This window comes from Microcaecilia unicolor, chromosome 7, assembly GCF_901765095.1.
Source record: "Microcaecilia unicolor chromosome 7, aMicUni1.1, whole genome shotgun sequence".
NCBI classification, from domain to species: Eukaryota; Metazoa; Chordata; class Amphibia; order Gymnophiona; family Siphonopidae; genus Microcaecilia; species Microcaecilia unicolor.
This window is the reverse complement of record NC_044037.1, coordinates 57,530,225-57,548,574: the sequence shown is the minus strand read 5'-3', so window position 1 is coordinate 57,548,574 and position 18,350 is coordinate 57,530,225. Positions and strand designations below refer to the sequence as shown.

Here is an 18,350-nt window from a genome sequence, read left to right as displayed (position 1 = left end):
AGAAGCTGAAGGCTGCCGGCGGGAGAACTTGTCGAATGCGGTGTCCCGCTGGTGGAGAGACTCTACCACCTGTTCGACTTTCTCTCCAAAAATATTGTCCGCACGGCAAGGCGAGTCCGCAATCCGCTGCTGGAGTCTATTCTCCAGGTCGGCGGCACGCAGCCATGAGAGCCTGCGCATCACCACACCTTGAGCAGCGGCCCTGGACGCAACATCAAAAGTGTCATACACTCCTCTGGCCAGGAATTTTCTGCACGCCTTCAGCTGCCTGACCACCTCCTGAAAAGGCTTGGCTTGCTCGGGGGGAAGAGCATCAACCAAGCCCGCCAACTGCCGCACATTATTCCGCATGTGTATGCCCGTGTAGAGCTGGTAAGACTGAATCTTGGCCACGAGCATAGAAGAATGGTAGGCCTTCCTCCCAAAGGAGTCTAAGGTTCTAGAGTCTTTGCCCGGGGGCGCCGAAGCATGCTCCCTAGAACTCTTAGCCTTCTTTAGGGCCAGATCCACAACTCCAGAGTCGTGAGGCAACTGGGTGCGCATCAGCTCTGGGTCCCCATGGATCCGGTACTGGGACTCGATCTTCTTGGGGATGTGGGGATTACTTAGTGGCTTGGTCCAGTTCGCAAGCAATGTCTTTTTCAGGACATGGTGCAAGGGAACAGTGGACGCTTCCTTAGGTGGAGAAGGATAGTCCAGGAGCTCAAACATTTCAGCCCTGGGCTCGTCCTCCACAACCACCGGGAAGGGGATGGCCGTAGACATCTCCCGGACAAAGGAAGCAAAAGACAGACTCTCGGGAGGAGAAAGCTGTCTTTCAGGAGAGGGAGTGGGATCAGAAGGAAGACCCTCAGACTCCTCGTCAGAGAAATATCTGGGGTCTTCTTCTTCTTCCCACGAGGCCTCACCCTCGGTGTCAGACACAAGTTCGCGGACCTGCGTCTGCAACCGCGCCCGACTCGACTCCATGGGGCCACGTCCACGATGGGGGCGTCGAGAGGTAGACTCCCTCGCCCGCATCGGCGAAGCTCCCTCCGCCGACGTAGTCGGGGAGCCTTCCTGGGAGGTGGCCGCAGTCGGCACCGCACGCGGTACCGACGTCGGGGACCTCACCCCGGGCGATGGGCCAGCCGGCGCCACGCTCGACGGTACCGGAGGCGCAAGCACCGCCGGTACCGGAGGGGTAGGGCGCAACAGCTCTCCCAGAATCTCTGGGAGAACGGCCCGGAGGCTCTCGTTCAGAGCGGCTGCAGAGAAAGGCATGGAGGTCGATGCAGGCGTCGACGTCAGAACCTGTTCCGGGCGTGGAGGCTGTTCCGGGCTGTCCAGAGTGGAGCGCATCGACACCTCCTGAACAGAGGGTGAGCGGTCCTCTCGGTGCCGACTCCCTCGGCGACCCAGAGCTCTCGGTGCCGACACGGGGAGGGGACCGGTGTCGATGCTTCTTCGACTTCTTCCGAAGCATGTCACCGGAGCTCCCCGGCACCGACGAGGAGGACGTAGAATCCATCCGTCGCTTCCTCGGGGCCGAGACCGAAGAGGGTCGATCTCGGGGGGGCTGTACCGCAGGAGCCCTCAGGGTAGGAGGAGACCCACCCGAGGGCTCACCGCCACCAGCAGGGGAATGGACAGCCCTCACCTGCACTGCACTCGATGCACCACCGTCCGACGACATCAGGAGACGAGGTCCCGGTACCACCGACGTCGATGCAGCTATCCGATGTCTCGGCGCCGATGCAGAGGGCCGATGCCTCGATGCACTCGATGCACTGGCAGCCAAGGAAGAAGGTCTGGACGCTGATGACGTCGATGCACACGATGACCCCGGTGCCGATGCCGACGAAGAGCCCGAGAACAAAACGTTCCAATGGGCTAATCTCGCTACTTGAGTACGCCTTTGTAACAGGGAACACAGACTACAGTTCTGGGGACGGTGCTCGGCCCCCAGACACTGAAGACACGAAGAGTGCCTATCAGTGAGCGAGATTACCCGGGCGCACTGGGTGCACTTCTTGAAGCCGCTGGAAGGCTTCGATGTCATGGGCGGAAAAATCACGCCGGCGAAGTCAAAATCCGAAATGACGAATTTGGAGCACCAAAACTTTAAGGGAGAAAAATCTCGACCGAGGCCGAAAGAAGGCCTACCCCGACGACGAAAGAAAACTTACCGGGGCAAAAACTGGAAATACGGGAAGGGAAAACGAGACCCAAGGGGGTTTTCGGAGCACTTCCCGACAAATTTACAGAACTTTTCCGAAGAAAAACACGTCAATATAAAACGGACGCGCGAGGTCGACTCTCCGGGGCTCGACACGACAAAAAACACAGCCGTACCGAGTGCGGACGAAAGAAGACTGGCCGGCTCGAGCCGGTTTCGGGCGGGAAGACGGTCGCGCATGCGCGGCGCGCGAGAGCTAGCAAAGGACTTTGCTAGGAAGATTCCGATTGGAGGGGCTGCCGAGGACGTCACCCATCAGTGAGAACAAGCAGCCTGCTTGTCCTCGGAGAAATATATATATATATATATATATATATATATATATATATATATATATATATATATATATTAGTGCCCACCCATATTAGCTCTGGGCCCAGCCAAAATGTCAGGTCTGGCTACGCCACTGAGTCACAGTATGGCACAATAAAGATCATGGTTCCTTGGTCCTCCTTGAATGAAAGGAGTTTTTTTTCACTATGACAGCCATAGGAAGATATGCATACCAAAGACCTTTTCCCCAACTGAGGAGAAAGGCATCCAAGGCTACGCAGCTGTGTGATCCTGTTCTGGAGCAGAACTGAGGGGCTTTGGTGTTGTGCTGAGTGGCAAAATAATCCACCAAGGGAGTGCTGCACTCTCAAAAGATCTTCCAGGCAACATCCATGTTCAGGGACCACTCATGTGGCTACATAACTCTGCTCAATCTATCCGCCAGACACTTGTTCTTCCATGTCAGGTAAGGGGCTTTGATAACCCCAAGAGATGGACCATTGCCACATACCGAGTGCTTTCTCACTAAGGAGATACGAGCCCATACCTACCTGCTTGTTGACATAGTACACTTCCACTTGGTTGTAGTCTGAATTAAGATGATTAGGTTTTCTAGCTGATCTCTGAAGAACTTTAGAGCGTTTCAGATAGATCTTAGCCTGAGAAGGCTGAAGGCCTAAGTTGTGCTTAGCTGGGTTCCTATAAATTCCAACTGCTGGGATGGGTTGAGATGGGACTTGGGGTAATTAATGACAAACCCTAGTAGCTTCTAGCACCCAAATGATTCTGCACATTGATTCTTGAGCTCCTTCCTTTGATGTACTCTTGACCAGCCAATCTTCTTTGTAGGGAAGTATGTGTACCCCCCAGTCTGCATAGCAATACTGTAACTACTGCTAGATACTTATGAACAATCTGGGGACTGAAGCAAGGCCAAATAGCAGTACACAGTACTGGTAGTGATGTTTCCCTACTCAAAATCTGAGAAATACCTCCTATGCCTGGGATGTTTCTGTATGTGGGTATATGTGTCCTATAAGTCCAGAGAGCATAGTCAATTTTGTTCCTAAATCATAGGGAGTAGGCTGCCCAGGGAAGCCATCCTGAACTTTTGCTTTGCCAGATATCTGTTCAAGGCTCTTAGGCCTAGGTTGGGACAAAATCCCGCTGCCCTTTTTTGGGCGGGAACCAGGAAATTCTTGGAATAAAATCCCTGCCCTCTTTCTCCTGGTGGAATGGGTTCAACTGCATTGGCCTGTAAGAGGGAAGAGAGTTCCTTTGTAAGCACTTCCTGATGTCGAGAGCTTAACTTTGATGCTCTTGGAGGGCAATTTGGAGGGCCTGTTTCCAACTGTACAGCGTAACCTGTCCGGACTATTTGAGAACCCACCAATCTGAGGTTACAAGGGGCCACCTTTCTTGAAAAACGTTCAGCCTCTCTCCTACTGGAAGTTTGTCTGGGGCAGTTACTGGGATTGCGGCTATGCTCTCCCAGAGCCAGTCAAAAGCTCATCTCTTGCTTTGACTGGAGAGCCTGCTGGACTTCTGCTGCCCCAGATGGAAGCAAGACCTCTGGTTGTTCTGGAATGGTTGAGAGGGTGGGGGTTACCTATGCCTTTCAGAGTAGTAAGTTCTCCATTGCCTTCCACCAGTATACCTACTGGATGTGGATGCCGAGCCAGGAGTGGGCAGGTGAAGTGACTTGATGGTTATCGGAATATATTTTTTATGAGGTCCACAACCTCCTCTACTTTGTCACCAAAAGGACTATCACACTGACATGGAACTTCCACTAGCATCTCCTGAATCACAGGTTCCAAGTCTGAGGCATGCAGCTAAGTGAGTCTGCGCAACCCAGTACTCATGGTGGAGGCCTCTGGATGCCAAAGTGTTGCCTGGCCCATATGTTTTCCAAACTCCCACTCTTTGGCTACTAGCTGACAGATTTCCTCAGACTTCCCTGAAGGACTATGTCTCTGAATTCTGCTACACTACGAATAATATTCCACAAGTGTATGTTCAGTATATAGCATAGCTGTCTGGAAAAATGTCTTCCCAAAAAACGCAAAAGAATAAGCCTCCCTCTCCTGGGTAGCCCCAAGGAATAAGTCTAGGAACTCTTGGCTCTTTTGAGAGCAGATTTGACCACCACAGAATAGCGAAGATGGAACTTCTCAAATCTGGGAACCTTTTGGATTCAAAGGCCACCACTGGTAAAGGTTGGGGCTCACCCACTATGGTCATGACCCTGGAGAGTACTGGGATCGGATCAGTGACCTGGACTCGGTTCAATGGACACCAATACACCCCCTCCAGTCTTTATGAGGATGAGCTCTTCTCATGTCAGGGGTTCAAGGGTATTGAAGATCTCGATGTCTCGCTGTGCTTGACACTATGGCTCGAGGGGGACCAATGCCGATGCTTCTTGGCCTTCATCCAACATTGGGGTCCCTAGGCACTGAGGAGGACGAAAACAATTCCTTCTTCATCCTTGATGTGGGACCAGAGGATGCTAAATCCTGATGGGCACTACCAATGCTTGATGCCAAGGCAGGCAGAGACCTTCAGAATACTGATGCAGTGCCCAGAGCCATCGAGGCCCATGCCTCCGATGCCAAAGTCGAAGGACTGGACTCGTAGGTGACAAAAATTAATTTGCAAAGCTTCTGACTACCTTTAATTCCTCTTTTTGATATCCATGAACAGAGTCTGTAAAGAAATGAGATTATAATCAGGCTCCGGGCACTGAAAGCACAAATTATGAGTGTCTGTAAAGGACATGGTACTGTTGCACCTGGTGTACTTCTTAAAATCACTGGGAGTTTTAAGGGAGATGTCCAAAAAAAAATAGCTAATCTGAAATCAAATGGCTCTACTGTGAAAGAGAGACCCCAAACGGGAAGCTTAAAGCCTAAGGGAGCCTGGTGAGCTGCAGAAAATAAAGAAAAAAACTTTTAAAAAATGCCAAAAACCTGACTAAAGAAAATAAAGGAGAGAGTTCTGGCCCTGCACAAACACTTATACAATGGGAGATAGTGAAAATAACAAATGGTAGATAACCACCAAAAAAAAAGAGATGCAAACTGAGGGGAGACACTGGTACAGCATCCTCACTGCTCTGTGGAAAAACTAAGGTTGACCTGGTCCTGCGTGACAATTGCGTATGGGAAGAGATGCACATGCACAATGGGGCACTTCCTCATGCTTCTAGAGAACAACAGTGATGCCACCCTACAGTAAGAATATTCATCATCTTGCTTGTCCTTGAAGAATATATTTTTCCCTTGATTACTGTGGGGTAGGATACATGCATACATGCATGCATTTTAATTCCAAGCTATAAGCCAACACAAGGAGAACATTTTAGAAAGGATGTAGACTTTCTATAGCCACTGTAAATACGTGCAGGCATCTTTCCTGGGATAAATTTTAAAGGGAAAGTATGCAGATACTTTTACTTTGAAAATCCTTATGTTTGCGGAGTGAAAAGTACCTGAATGCTTTTTACCAATGCAGGCAGTTAAAAAATGATCCCCTATAGTGTATCTATTTTCATTTAAATCCAGATGATACGATTCACAACTTAGCAATTACTAGCAGGAATATAAAACGTCTGATGCATTGTTTGCTTAAATCAAAGTTACTAAATTCAGAGGATAATAAAATTGAATGGCATAAGTCTAACAGCCAGTTTATATCTGGGCTCTAATCAATTTATGATCACATTACTACAGAGAGAAACAGAACAACATAAAAAATGACAGCAAATAAGGACTGCAAACCCCAGACAGTCTGTCCATTCCTGATACAATACCATACAACCTACTCGATTCTCAGGCTTTATTCTCACATCTTTGTATGTAAGAATCCTCTGTGCTTACCCCATGCTTTCTTGAATTCTGTTACTGTTTTGGCCTCCAGCACCTCCACTGGGAGGCTGTTCCAAGCATCCACCACCCTTTCTGTGAAGAAATATTTCCTTATGTTACTGCTGAGTGTACCCCCCTGTGAGCCGCTTATCATGATCCCTTGTTCTAAAAATTTCTTTCCATTGAAAAATGCTTGCTTCTTTGCATCATTAATACCTTTGAGGTATTTTAATGTCTACTATGTATCTTTCCCTTTTAAGAAACATATGCTTAAATCATTTAGGTCTTCTATTATAGGGACTATTGTGCAGACTAACATTTAAGTAGCCTCTCTCTAGAATACTTCTGATCTCCATATATCATTTTTGAATCGGACACAATACTCCATACAAGGTCCCACTAATGCTCTACACAGTGGCATTACTGCCTCCTTTCTTCTACTGATAATACGTCTCCCAATGCATCCTATCATTCTTCCTGCTCTCTCTGCTGCCATTTCTTGTACTGTTCTAATAGCTTGATGTCAAGCAAGATCATGCTATGATCATACTTTTGTTTGGTATATTATTAACACTTCATCTTACAATTAAAGCAATAATCTTTTGGATTTCTGCACTCAAATGCATAATTTTTTTGCACTGAATTTTAGTTGCCAAGTTCTTGAACATTTCTTAAGCCTCCCTAATCACTCCTCAATTTTTCTACTTTCTCTAGATTAACTACCTTATTGCAGACCTATCATCTGCAAAAAGATAAATGTTTTTACAAACCATCTAAAATATCACTTATAAAACTAGACCAAAGGCGATCTTTGCAGCACTCCACTGATAATACCTCTTTCCTGATAATAAATTCCATTTACCATTGCCCTTCTCACTCAAGTTTCTAACCCAATCTGAGAAACATTTCACAAAATGCTTTTTTTTTTTTTTACACTATGGTGCATATGCAGTATGTCCTGGAGTAGGAATTCAAAAACTGCTTCCCCACATACTACAATACTAGTGCATACCTGTTTGCCACTGCCTAGTTTCTCCCCTCCTCTTCTTTCTGGCTTTTTGTTTAAGGGCTTTATTTGTGGCAATGCTGTCACAAATCTGCAAGTACTGCGTTGCTGTACCATTTTTATTTTCTAATTTTGACTCCAGGTTATTTCCTTAAAAAGAAAAGACAAATCATAAAACCAGAAAATGAAAAATAAATTCAGGCAAAACTCTCATAACATTAAATATATTAAATATGTTAACACACAGATGAATGGCAAAGATGTATTTTAGATTTTTCACAATTTCGTAAAATACATTTTTATTGGTTTCAGCAGCTAGTTTTTCTTTTTTTTTCCCCCCGAGGGAGGGCGTAGGTATTTGGCAGAATAAGGATTGGAGAGAAACTGTGGCTTAGCTGTACAACATTTATTCCAAATAATCCATTATTTGTAAACTCACTGATGGCTGTGATTATCAACTAAATATGTAGGTACTACATAATACTTAAATTTTTACTCTGCAAAATTCAGGAAATATAAAAAATAATTACCAAGAGGAATTTATCTGTATAGGACAGATGAATATCATGGAGATAGCCTACATTTTTTTGGCCCACAAAAAAACACAGAACATTGGGATAATAAGGTTTGACTCATCTCCAAATATTCATCCACTTACAGACTTCAGAATTTTGCAGCGCAAGCATTTGTGAGCGATGTTCGTGACAACTCTATGTACAACAATCAGTCCCAACACTAAAAATCATAACATCGATGTGCCTACAACTAGAAAAAAAAAAAAAAAGCAAAGTTGCTTACTTGTAACATATACTCCTCTGAAGACAGTAGTTCACTAAGGGGTCCTTTTACTAAGCTGTGGTAAAAATAGGCAGTAGAAAACCCGGAAACGGGTCTTTCTTGACGCTAAGGCTATTTTTACCACAGCCGTAAAAACCCAATCTTCTATTTTTTGTATTCATGGCCATGCGCTAATGTTCAAGAAACAAGTAGGCAGATGGTCTGCTAGGTCCCTGTGGAGGCAGACATGGTCAAAAGTGGAAAAGAAACTTTATCATAATAGATTTAAATACTGCCCTGGTTGAGACCATGAAGAAAGACAATATTAAATTTGAAAATCAATCTATGTTCCAAACTCAATAAAATCTTGTCCCCATCTCCCTTCTCTCCAAGAAAGCTTTGGTTTGGCAAAGATTAAAAATCTACAGTATACTACTACTACTTATCATTTCTATAGCACTACTAGACGTACGCAGTGCTGTACACTGGACATGAAGAGACAGTCCCTGCTCGACAGAGTTTACAATCTAATTAGGACAAACAGGACAAATAAGGGATAAGGAAATTACTAAGGTGGGTATGATAAAACATGGGTACTGAACAAGTGAGTAAGGGCTAGGAGTTAAAAGCAGCATCAAAAAGGTGGGCTTTTAGCCTAGGTTTGAAGACGGTCAGAGATGGAGCTTGACGTACCAGCTCCGGAAGTCTACTCCAGGCATATGGTGAAGCAAGATAAAAGGAACGAAGTTTGGAGTTAGCAGTGGAGGAGAAGGGTGCAGATAAGAGAGCTTTAACCAGTGAACGGAGTTCCCAGGGAGGAGTGTAGGGAGAGATAAGAGTGGAGAGGTCTGAGGAGCTGAAGAGTGAATGTACTTGTAAGTCAATAAGAGGAGTTTGAATTGTATGCGGAAACAGATAGGGAGCCAATGAAGTGACTTGAGGAGAGGGCTAATATGAGAACTGGCGGAATATAAGTTGTGCAGCAGAATTTTGAACAGATTGAAGGGGGGAGAGAGAACGTTTAGTGAGAGACCTGTGAGAAGCAAGTTGCAATAGTCTAAGCGAGAGGTGATGAGTATAGATAAGGGTTCTGGTAGTGTGCTCAGAAAGGAAAGGATAAATTTTGGTGATATTATAGAGAAAAAAAAAACGACACGTTTCACCAGTCTGTTGAATATATGCAGAGAAAGAGAGCGGAGTCCAAGATGACCCCAAGGTTATGAGCTAATGAGACAGAGAGGATGAGAGTGTTATCCACAGAGATAGAGAATGGGGGAAGAGAAGAGGTTGGTTTAGGGAGAAAGATCAGCAGCTCAGTCTTGGACATGTTTAGTTTCAGATGGCAGTGAGACATCCAGGCAGCAATGTCAGACATAGCCCTCAAAAGAGTGTTTTTTTCTCCACTGAGTGAGACAACAGGGGCTTGCTTCTCTGTTTCTCTTCTCTTGATGGCACGTTTCTGTTAATCTTTTGTCTCTTCATCATACCAGTATATACAAGATCGCAGGGATAGATTGCTACATATATTCCTCCAATGGTCTTACAGTTTGAAAAATGTCTCAATCCAAATCTTGGACCAGAGTATAGGTCTATAAATTCTTTGGTTTTTAAATTCACTCCAGAGAATGAACAGTTTCTGCATCAAAAATGTCCATAGGGTGGTTGTATGACATCTTTTCTGATGCTTGGAAGTGCAGATACTATTAATAAGTCTCTAATATTCTGGCCTCTTTTGTATGCCACAATCAGTTTTTTATCTTTGAATTCAATTATTTGCCAGCATGTCCTTATTATCTTGATGATGTTCCTGGAAATATTGTTGGAAGGCAGTGTACAAACAATACTGTCTTTTGCAGGATGCAGTAGATCAGCTCTATCCATACTTTCTGCTCTCTTATAATAACTCTCAATACTATGTTTCAGATATCCTTTAGCTTCAAATCATCTGCGCATGTCACCAGATATGCTCTGAAACATAGATGTATTTAACAAAGTCCCTTAATCCTTAGAAACTGACTATAAAGCGAAGATACTTACTTGTAGCAGGTATTCTCCAAGGACAACAGGCTGATAATCCTCAAAAGTGGGTTGGTGATCTGCGCCAGCCCGGGAACCGGCATTCCAAATAGCAAAAACGTTCCTAGAGACTTCTGAGCGTGACACGCGTCCGACTGCGCATGCGCCAAGTGCCTTCCTGACCGCTACGCGGCCATGCTCCTCAGTAAAAAGGTAAAAAAGACAACTCCAAGGGGAGGTGGGCAGGTTTGTGAGGATTATCAGCCTGCTGTCCTCAGAGAATACCTGAACAGGTAAGTATCTTCGTTTTCTTCGAGGACAAGCAGGTTGAATAATCCTCACAAGTGGGGTATCGCTAGCATCCAGGCTCACTCAAAACAACAAATGTTAGTCAATTGGGCCTCGCAACGGCGAGGACGTAAAGTAGATTAACCTGAAACTATATACAAACTAGCTGAGAGTACAGCCTGGAACATAATAAAACGGGCCTAGGGGGATGGAATTGGATTCTAAACCCCAAACAGATTCTGCAGCACCATCTGTGCAAACCGACTGTCGCGTCGGGTATCCTGCTCAAGGCACTAGTGAGTTGTGAATGTGTGGACTGAAGACCACGTTGCAGCCTTGCTAATCTCTTCAATGGAGGCTGACTTCAAGTGAGCCACCGACGCAGCCATGGCTCTGACATTGTGAGCCGTGACATGGCCCTCCAGAGCCAGCCCAGCTTGGGTATAAGCGAAGGAAATGCAATCTGCCAGCCAACTGGAAATGGCATGTTTTCCGATGGCGACGCCCCTCCTGTTGGGATCAAAAGCAACAAACAACTGGGCGGACTATCTGAAGGGCTTCGTCTGCTCCATGTAAAAGGCCAATGCTCTCTTGGCAGTCCACTGACCCTATAAGCTGAAGTAACAGCCACCAAGAAAATGACCTTCCAGGTCAAGTACTTCAAATGGCAGGAATTCAGTGGCCCAAAAGGAGCTTTCATCAGCTGGGTGAGAACAATGTTGAGATCCCATGACACTAGTGGAGGATTGACAGGGGGCTCTGACAAGAGCAAACCTCTCATGAAGCAAACAACTAAAGGCTGTCCAGAGATAGGCTTACCTTCTACACGTTGATGATAAGCACTAATTGCACTGAGGTGAACCCTTACGGAGTTGGTCTTGAGACCAGACTCTGATAAGTGTAGAAGATATTCAAGCAGGGTGTGTGTGGGACATGAAATGGGATCTATGGCCTTGCTGTCACACCAGACGGCAAACCTCTTCCATTTACAAGAATAACACATCTTAGTGGAATCTTTCCTGGAAGCAAGCAAGACTTGGGAGACACCCTCCAAAAGACCTAAGGAAGAAAATTCTAGGCTCTCAACATCCAGGCCATGAGAGCCAGAGACTGGAGGTTGTGATATAGAAGTGACCCTTCGTTCTGAGTGATAAGGGTCGGAAAAAACTCCAATCTCCACGGTTCCTCGGAGGACAACTCCAGAAGAAGAGGAAACCAAATCTGACGCAGCCAGTAAGGTGAAATCAGGATCATGGCTCTGCGGTCTTGCTTGAGTTTCAGCAAAATCTTCCCCACCAGAGGTATGGGAGGATAAGCATACAGAAGGCCTGTTCCCCAATGTAGGAGAAAGGCATCTGACGTTAGTCTGCCATGGACCTGAAGCCTGGAACAGTACTGAGGGACCTTGTGGTTTAGATGAATGGCAAAGAGATCCACCGAAGGGGGTGCCCCACGTCCGGAAGATCTCACAGGCTACGCTCATATTCAGCGACCACTTGCGAGGTTGCATTATCCTGTTCAGCCTGTCAGCCAGACTGTTGTTTACGCCTGTCAGATAAGTGGCTTGGAGAAACATGCCATGACGGCGTGCCCAAAGCCACATCTGGACGGCCTCCCAACAAACAGGGCGAAATCTGCTTGTTGTACATCACAACCTGATTGTCTGTCTGAATTAAGATAATTTGGTTGGACAGTTGATCTCTGAAAGCCTTTAGAGTTCCAGATCTCTCAGACCTCAAGGAGGTTGATCTGAAGACCTGTTTCCTGGGGGGACCAGGCTCCCTGGGTGTGAAGCCCATCCATATGTGCTCCCCACCCTAGGAGTAATGCATCCATCAGCACTTTCTGTGGCTGAGGAATTTGGAATGGACGTCCCATGGTCAAAATGGATCGAATCGTCCACCATTGAAGAGAATGTGCAAAGCCGGTGGACACATGGATGACATCTTCTGGATTCCCTGTGGCCTGATGCCACTGAGAAGCTAATAGTTCCAGAACCTGAATAGTCTTTCGCATGGAATCCCGAGCACCGTCCTCTGAGGTGCTCTTCACCAGCCAATCGTCGAGATAAGAACATAAGAACTGCCACACTGGGAAAAGACCAACGGTCCATCAAGCCCAGCATCCTGTCTCTGACAGCGGCCAATCCAGGCTTCAAGAACCCGGCAAACTACTACTACTATTACTACACATTTCTAAAGCGCTACTAGGGTTACGCAGCGCTGTACAGTTTAACAAAGAAGGACAGTCCATGCTCAAAGGAGCTTACAATCTAAAGGACGAAATGTCAAATTGGGGCATTCTAGATTTCCTGAATAGAGGTATAATGGTTATGTGCCGAAGGCGACATTGAAGAGGTGTGCTTTGAGTAAGGATTTGAAGATGGGTAAGGAGGGGGCTTGGCGTATGGACTGGAGGAGTTTATTCCAAGCACAGGGTGAGGCGAGGCAGAAAGGGCAGAGCCTGGAGTTGGCGGTGGAGGAGAAGGGTACTGAGAGGAGGGATTTGTCCTGTGAGCGGAGGTTTCGGGTAGGAACGTATGGGGAGATGAGGGTAGACAGGTAATGAGGGGCTGCAGATCGAGTGCATTTGTAGGTTAGTAGGAGAAGCTTGAACTGTATGCGGTACCTGATCGGAAGCCAGTGAAGTGACTTGAGGAGAGGGGTAATATGAGCATATCGGTCCAGACGGAAGATAGACGTGCAGCAGAGTTCTGAACGGATTGAAGGGGGGATAGATGGCTAAGTGGGAGGCCAGTGAGGATTAGGCTGCAGTAGTCAAGGCGAGAGGTAATGAGAGAGTGGATGAGAGTTCGGGTGGTGTGTTCAGATAGGAAAGGGCGAATTTTGCTGATGTTATAGAGAAAGAAGCGACAGGTCTTGGCTATCTGCTGGATATGCGCAGAGAAGGAGAGGGAGGAGTCGAAGATGACTCCAAGGTTGTGGGCAGATGAGACGGGGAGGATGAGGTGTTATCAACTGAGATAGAGAGTGGAGGGAAAGGAGAAGTGGGTTTGGGTGGAAAGACAATAAGCTCGGTCTTGGCCATGTTCAGTTTTAGGTGGCGGTTGGACATCCAGGCAGCAATGTCAGATAAGCAGGCCGATACTTTGGCCTGGGTTTCCGCAGTGATGTCTGGTGTGGAGAGATAGAGCTGGGTGTCATCAGCATAAAGATGATATTGGAAACCATGAGATGAGATCAGCACGCCCAGGGAAGAGGTGTAGATTGAAAAAAGAAGGGGTCCAAGGACAGATCCCTGAGGAACTCCAACAGAGAGCGGGATAGGGGTGGAGGAAGATCCATGAGAATGAAGGTACGGTGGGAGAGATAGGAGGAGAACCAGGAGAGGACAGAGCCCTGGCACCCAAATGAGGATAGTGTGGCAAGAAGTAAATTGTGATTGACAGTGTCAAAAGCGGCAGAAAGGTCGAGGGCAAGAACAGGTCATTACAGACTTTAGATAGTGCTGTTTCTGTCGAGTGTAGAGGGCAAAAGCCGGATTGAAGCGGATCGAGGATGGCATGAGAGAAAATCAAGGCAACGGCTGTGAATGGCACGTTCAAGTATCTTAGAGAGGAAGGGTAGGAGGGAAATGGGGCGGTAGTTGGAGGGACAGGTAGGGTCTAGTGATGGTTTTTTGAGGAGTGGCGTGACTACAGCATGCTTGAAGGTGTCAGGGACAGTTGCAGAGGAGAGAGGTTGAGGATATGACAGATGGAGGGGGTGATAGCAGGAGAGATGGTGTTAAGTAAGTTGGTGGGGATGGGATCAGAGGAGCAAGTGGTGCATTTTGAGGAGGAAAGAAGGTGGGAGGTTTCCTCTTTGGTGATATCAGGAAAAGATATCAACCCCCCCCCCCCCCCAAAAAAAAAAAAGAATATGAGAGGCCACCTTTGGTGAAAAAACATCAGCCTCCCCCCAACCGGCAAGTTGTCCGGTACGGACACTTATTTTGGCTATGCTCTGCTGGAACCAGTCAAAAGCCCGTCCCTTGCTTTTGCTGGGGAGCGCAAGGGGTCTTGGGCACACACTGTTGATGAGAACGAGCGCGCTGGGGCTGAGCCTGAGTAGGCTGGCAAGACCTACCCTAGAATAGGAATAGGGAGCACTCCACGACCCACCAAAAAACCTCCTAGTTGAGGAGGCGGAAGCAGAAGGCGCCCACCGGGAGACAGATGCCATAGAATCTGTGTGCTTCTTCATCTGGTCAACTAGATCTTCCACCTTCTCTCCGAAAAGATTATTCCAGTTTGTTTCCCCGGCGTAAGTTTCCTTTCGCTTTCGGGATAGGCCTTTTTTGTGGCCTCGGTACAGGTTTTTTCTCTCTCCCTTATTTTTGGTGCCCTTCGTCACCATCGCGAATTTTGATTTCGCCGGCGTGATTTTTCCGCCCATGTCATCGAAGTCTCCCAGCAGCTTCAAGAAGTGCACCCAGTGCGCCCGGGTAATCTCGCTCACTGACAGGCACGCTTCATGTCTTCAGTGTCTGGGGGCTGGGCACCGCCCGCAGGCCTGCAGTCTTTGTGCTCTTTTACAGAAGAAGACTGAGGTAGCGAGGTTAGTCCAGTGGAACGTGTTGTTCTCGGGCTCTTCGTCGACACCAGCACCGGAGGCATCAAGTGCATTGACGCCAACAGCATCGAAGTCTTCGACCTCGGCATCGACTGCATCGAGGTTTCGACCCTCCGCATCGTCGGTACCGAGACATCGAAAGGCAGCGTCGGCGTCGGTGGTACCGGGACCTCCATTTCTGCTGATGTCGTCGGACGGTGGTGCTTCGACTGGAGTGCAGGTGAGGGCTGTCCATTCCCCTGCTGGTGGCGGTGAGCCTTCGGGTGGGTCTCCTCCTGCCCTGAGGGCTCCTGCGGTACAGCCCCCCCCCCCCCCCGAAACAGACCTTCTTCTGCCTCGGCCCCGAGGAAGAGACGGCTGGATTCTACGTCCTCCTCATCGGTACCAAGAAGCTCTGGTGACATGCTTCGTTTGAAGAAATCAAAGAAGCATCGACACCGGTCTCCTTCCCGCATCGGTACCGAGAGCTCTGGGTCGCCGAGGGAGTCGGCACCCAGTAGGCATCGGCACCGGGAGGATCACTCACCCTCTGTTCAGGAGGTGTCGATGCGCTCCACCTTGGACAGCCCGGAACCGCCTCCACGCCCGGAACAGACTCTGACCTCGACGCCTGCATCGGCTTCCATGTCTTTCTCCACAGCCGCTCTGCACGAGAGTCTCCGGGCCGTTCTCCCAGAGATCCTGGGAGAGCTGTTGCGCCCTTCCCCTCCAGTACCGGGGGTGCCTGCGCCACCAGTACCGTCGAGTGAGGCGCTGGCTGGCCCCTTGCCCAGGGTGAGGTCTCCGACATTGGTACCGCTTGCGGTACCGGCTGCGGCCGCCTCCCAGGAAGACTCCCCGATGACGTCGGTGGAGGGAGCTTCGCTGGTGCTGGCGAGGGAGTCTACCTCTCGGCGCTTCCACCGTGGCCGTGTTTCCACGGAGTCGAGTCGGGCACGGCTTCAGACACAGGTTCATGAACTTGTGTCTGATACCGATGGTGAGGCCTCGTGGGAGGAGGAGGAGGACATCAGATATTTCTCTGACGAGGAGTCTGATGGCCTTCCTTCTGATCCCACTCCCTCCCCTGAAAGGCAGCTTTCTCCTCCCGAGAGTCTGTCTTTCGCGGCCTTTCTCCGGGAGATGTCTACGGCCATCCCCTTCCCGGTGGTCGTGGAGGATGAGCCCAGGGCTGAGATGTTTGAGCTCTTGGACTATCCTTCTCCACCTAAGGAAGCGTCCACAGTACCCATGCATCATGTCCTAAAAAAGACATGGCTGGTGAACTGGACCAAGCCTCTAACTAATCCCCACATTCCCAAGAAGATCGAGTCCCAGTACCGGATCCATGGGGACCCAGAGCTGATGCGCACTCAGTTGCCTCACGACTCTGGTGTGGTGGATCTGGCCCTTAAGAAGGCTAAGAGTTCTAGGGAGCATGCCTCGGTGCCCCCGGGCAAGGACTCTAGAACCTTAGACTCCTTTGGGAGGAAGGCCTACCATTCTTCTATGCTTGTGGCCAAGATTCAGTCCTACCAACTCTACACGAGCATTCACATGCGGAACAATGTGCAGCAGTTGGCGGGCTTGGTGGACAAGCTCCCTTCTGAGCAAGCCAAGCCGTTTCAGGAGGTGGTCAGGCAGCTGAAGACGTGCAGAAAATTCCTGACCAGAGGGGTATATGATACCTTTGATGTTGCGTCCAGGGCCGCTGCTCAAGGTGTGGTGATGCGCAGACTCTCATGGCTGCGTGCCTCCGACCTGGAGAATAGAATCCAGCAGCGGATTGCGGACTCCCCTTGCCGAGCGGACAACATTTTTGGAGAAAAAGTCGAACAGGTGGTAGAGCAGCTCCACCAGCGGGATAACGCTTTCGATAAATTCTCCCACCGGAAGCCTTCAGCATCTACCTCTTCAGGTAGACGTTTTTATGGGGGAAGGAGGACTGTTCCCTACTCTTCTGGTAAGCGTAGGTACAATCCTCCCTCTCGACAGCCTGCGGCCCAGGCTAAGCCCCAGCGCGCTCGCTCTAGTCAGCAGCGTGCGCCTCAGCAAGGCCCCACAGCTCCCCAGCAAAAGCAGGGGGCAAGCTTTTGACTGGCTCCAGCAGAGCATAGCCGATGTCAAAGTGTCTGTGCCGGGCAACCTGCCGGTCGGGGGGAGGTTGAAAGTTTTTCACCAAAGGTGGCCTCTCCTAACCTCCGACCAGTGGGTCCTCCAAATAGTCCGGCAAGGATACACCCTCAATTTGGCCTCGAAACCTCCAAATTGCCCACCAGGAGCACAATCCTAAAGCTTCAAGCACAAGCAGGTACCTGCAGAGGAACTCTCCGCCCTTCTCAGCGCCAATGCGGTCGAGCCCGTGCCATCCGGGCAAGAAGGGCTGGGATTCTATTCCAGGTACTTCCTTGTGGAAAAGAAAACAGGGGGGATGCATCCCATCCTAGACCTAAGGGCCCTGAACAAATATCTGGTCAAGGAAAAGTTCAGGATGCTTTCCCTGGGCACCCTTCTTCCCATGATTCAGCAAAAGGATTGGCTATGCTCCCTGGACTTAAAGGATGCTTATACACGCATCCCGATACTGCCAGCTCACAGACAGTATCTCCGATTTCGTCTGGGATCACGTCACTTCCAGTACTGTGTGGTATCCTTTGGGCTCGCCTCTGCGCCCAGAGTGTTCACGAAGTGCCTAGCTGTGGTAGCAGCAGCGTTTCGCAGGCTCGGAGTGCACGTGTTCCCTTATCTCGACGATTGGCTGGTGAAGAACACTTCCGAGGCAGGAGCTCTACAGTCCATGCAGATGACTATTCGACTCCTGGAGCTACTAGGGTTTGTGATAAATTATCCAAAGTCCCACCTTCTCCCAGTACAGAGACTCGAATTCATAGGAGCTCTGCTGGATTCTCGGACGGCTCGTGCCTATCTCCCGGAGACGAGGGCCAACAATCTGCTGTCCCTCGTCTCCCGGGTACGAGCGTCCCAGCAGATCACAGCTCAGCAGATGTTGAGATTGCTTGGCCACATGGCCTCCACAGTCCATGTGACTCCCATGGCTCGTCTTCACATGCTCAATGGACCCTATCTTCCCAGTGGTTTCAAGCTGCTGGGTGTCTAGAGGACGTGATCCACCTGCCCACGAGTTTTCTCAAATCCCTGTATTGGTGGACGGTTTGGACCAATTTGACTCTGGGACGCCCCTTCCAAATTCCTCAGCCACAAAAGGTGCTGACTACGGATGCGTCTCTCCTGGAGTGGGGAGCTCATGTCGATGGACTTCACACCCAAGGAAGCTGGTCCCTCCAGGAACGCGATCTGCAGATCAATCTCCTGGAGTTACGAGCGGTCTG

The 18,350-nt window shown here is 48.8% G+C and overlaps 1 protein-coding gene across 1 annotated transcript in view; it reads right to left on the bottom strand.

Moving 5' to 3' along the window:
• The window catches only part of ZNF711 (zinc finger protein 711), a gene marked incomplete in the record, with an annotated part of 150,928 nt that overhangs the window by 11,551 nt on the left and 121,027 nt on the right, over positions 1–18,350 (bottom strand). Inside the window, 2 exon segments of the mRNA XM_030210925.1 lie at positions 6,373–6,453; positions 7,373–7,516. Of these exon segments, the coding sequence (XP_030066785.1) occupies positions 6,373–6,453; positions 7,373–7,516 (225 nt within the window).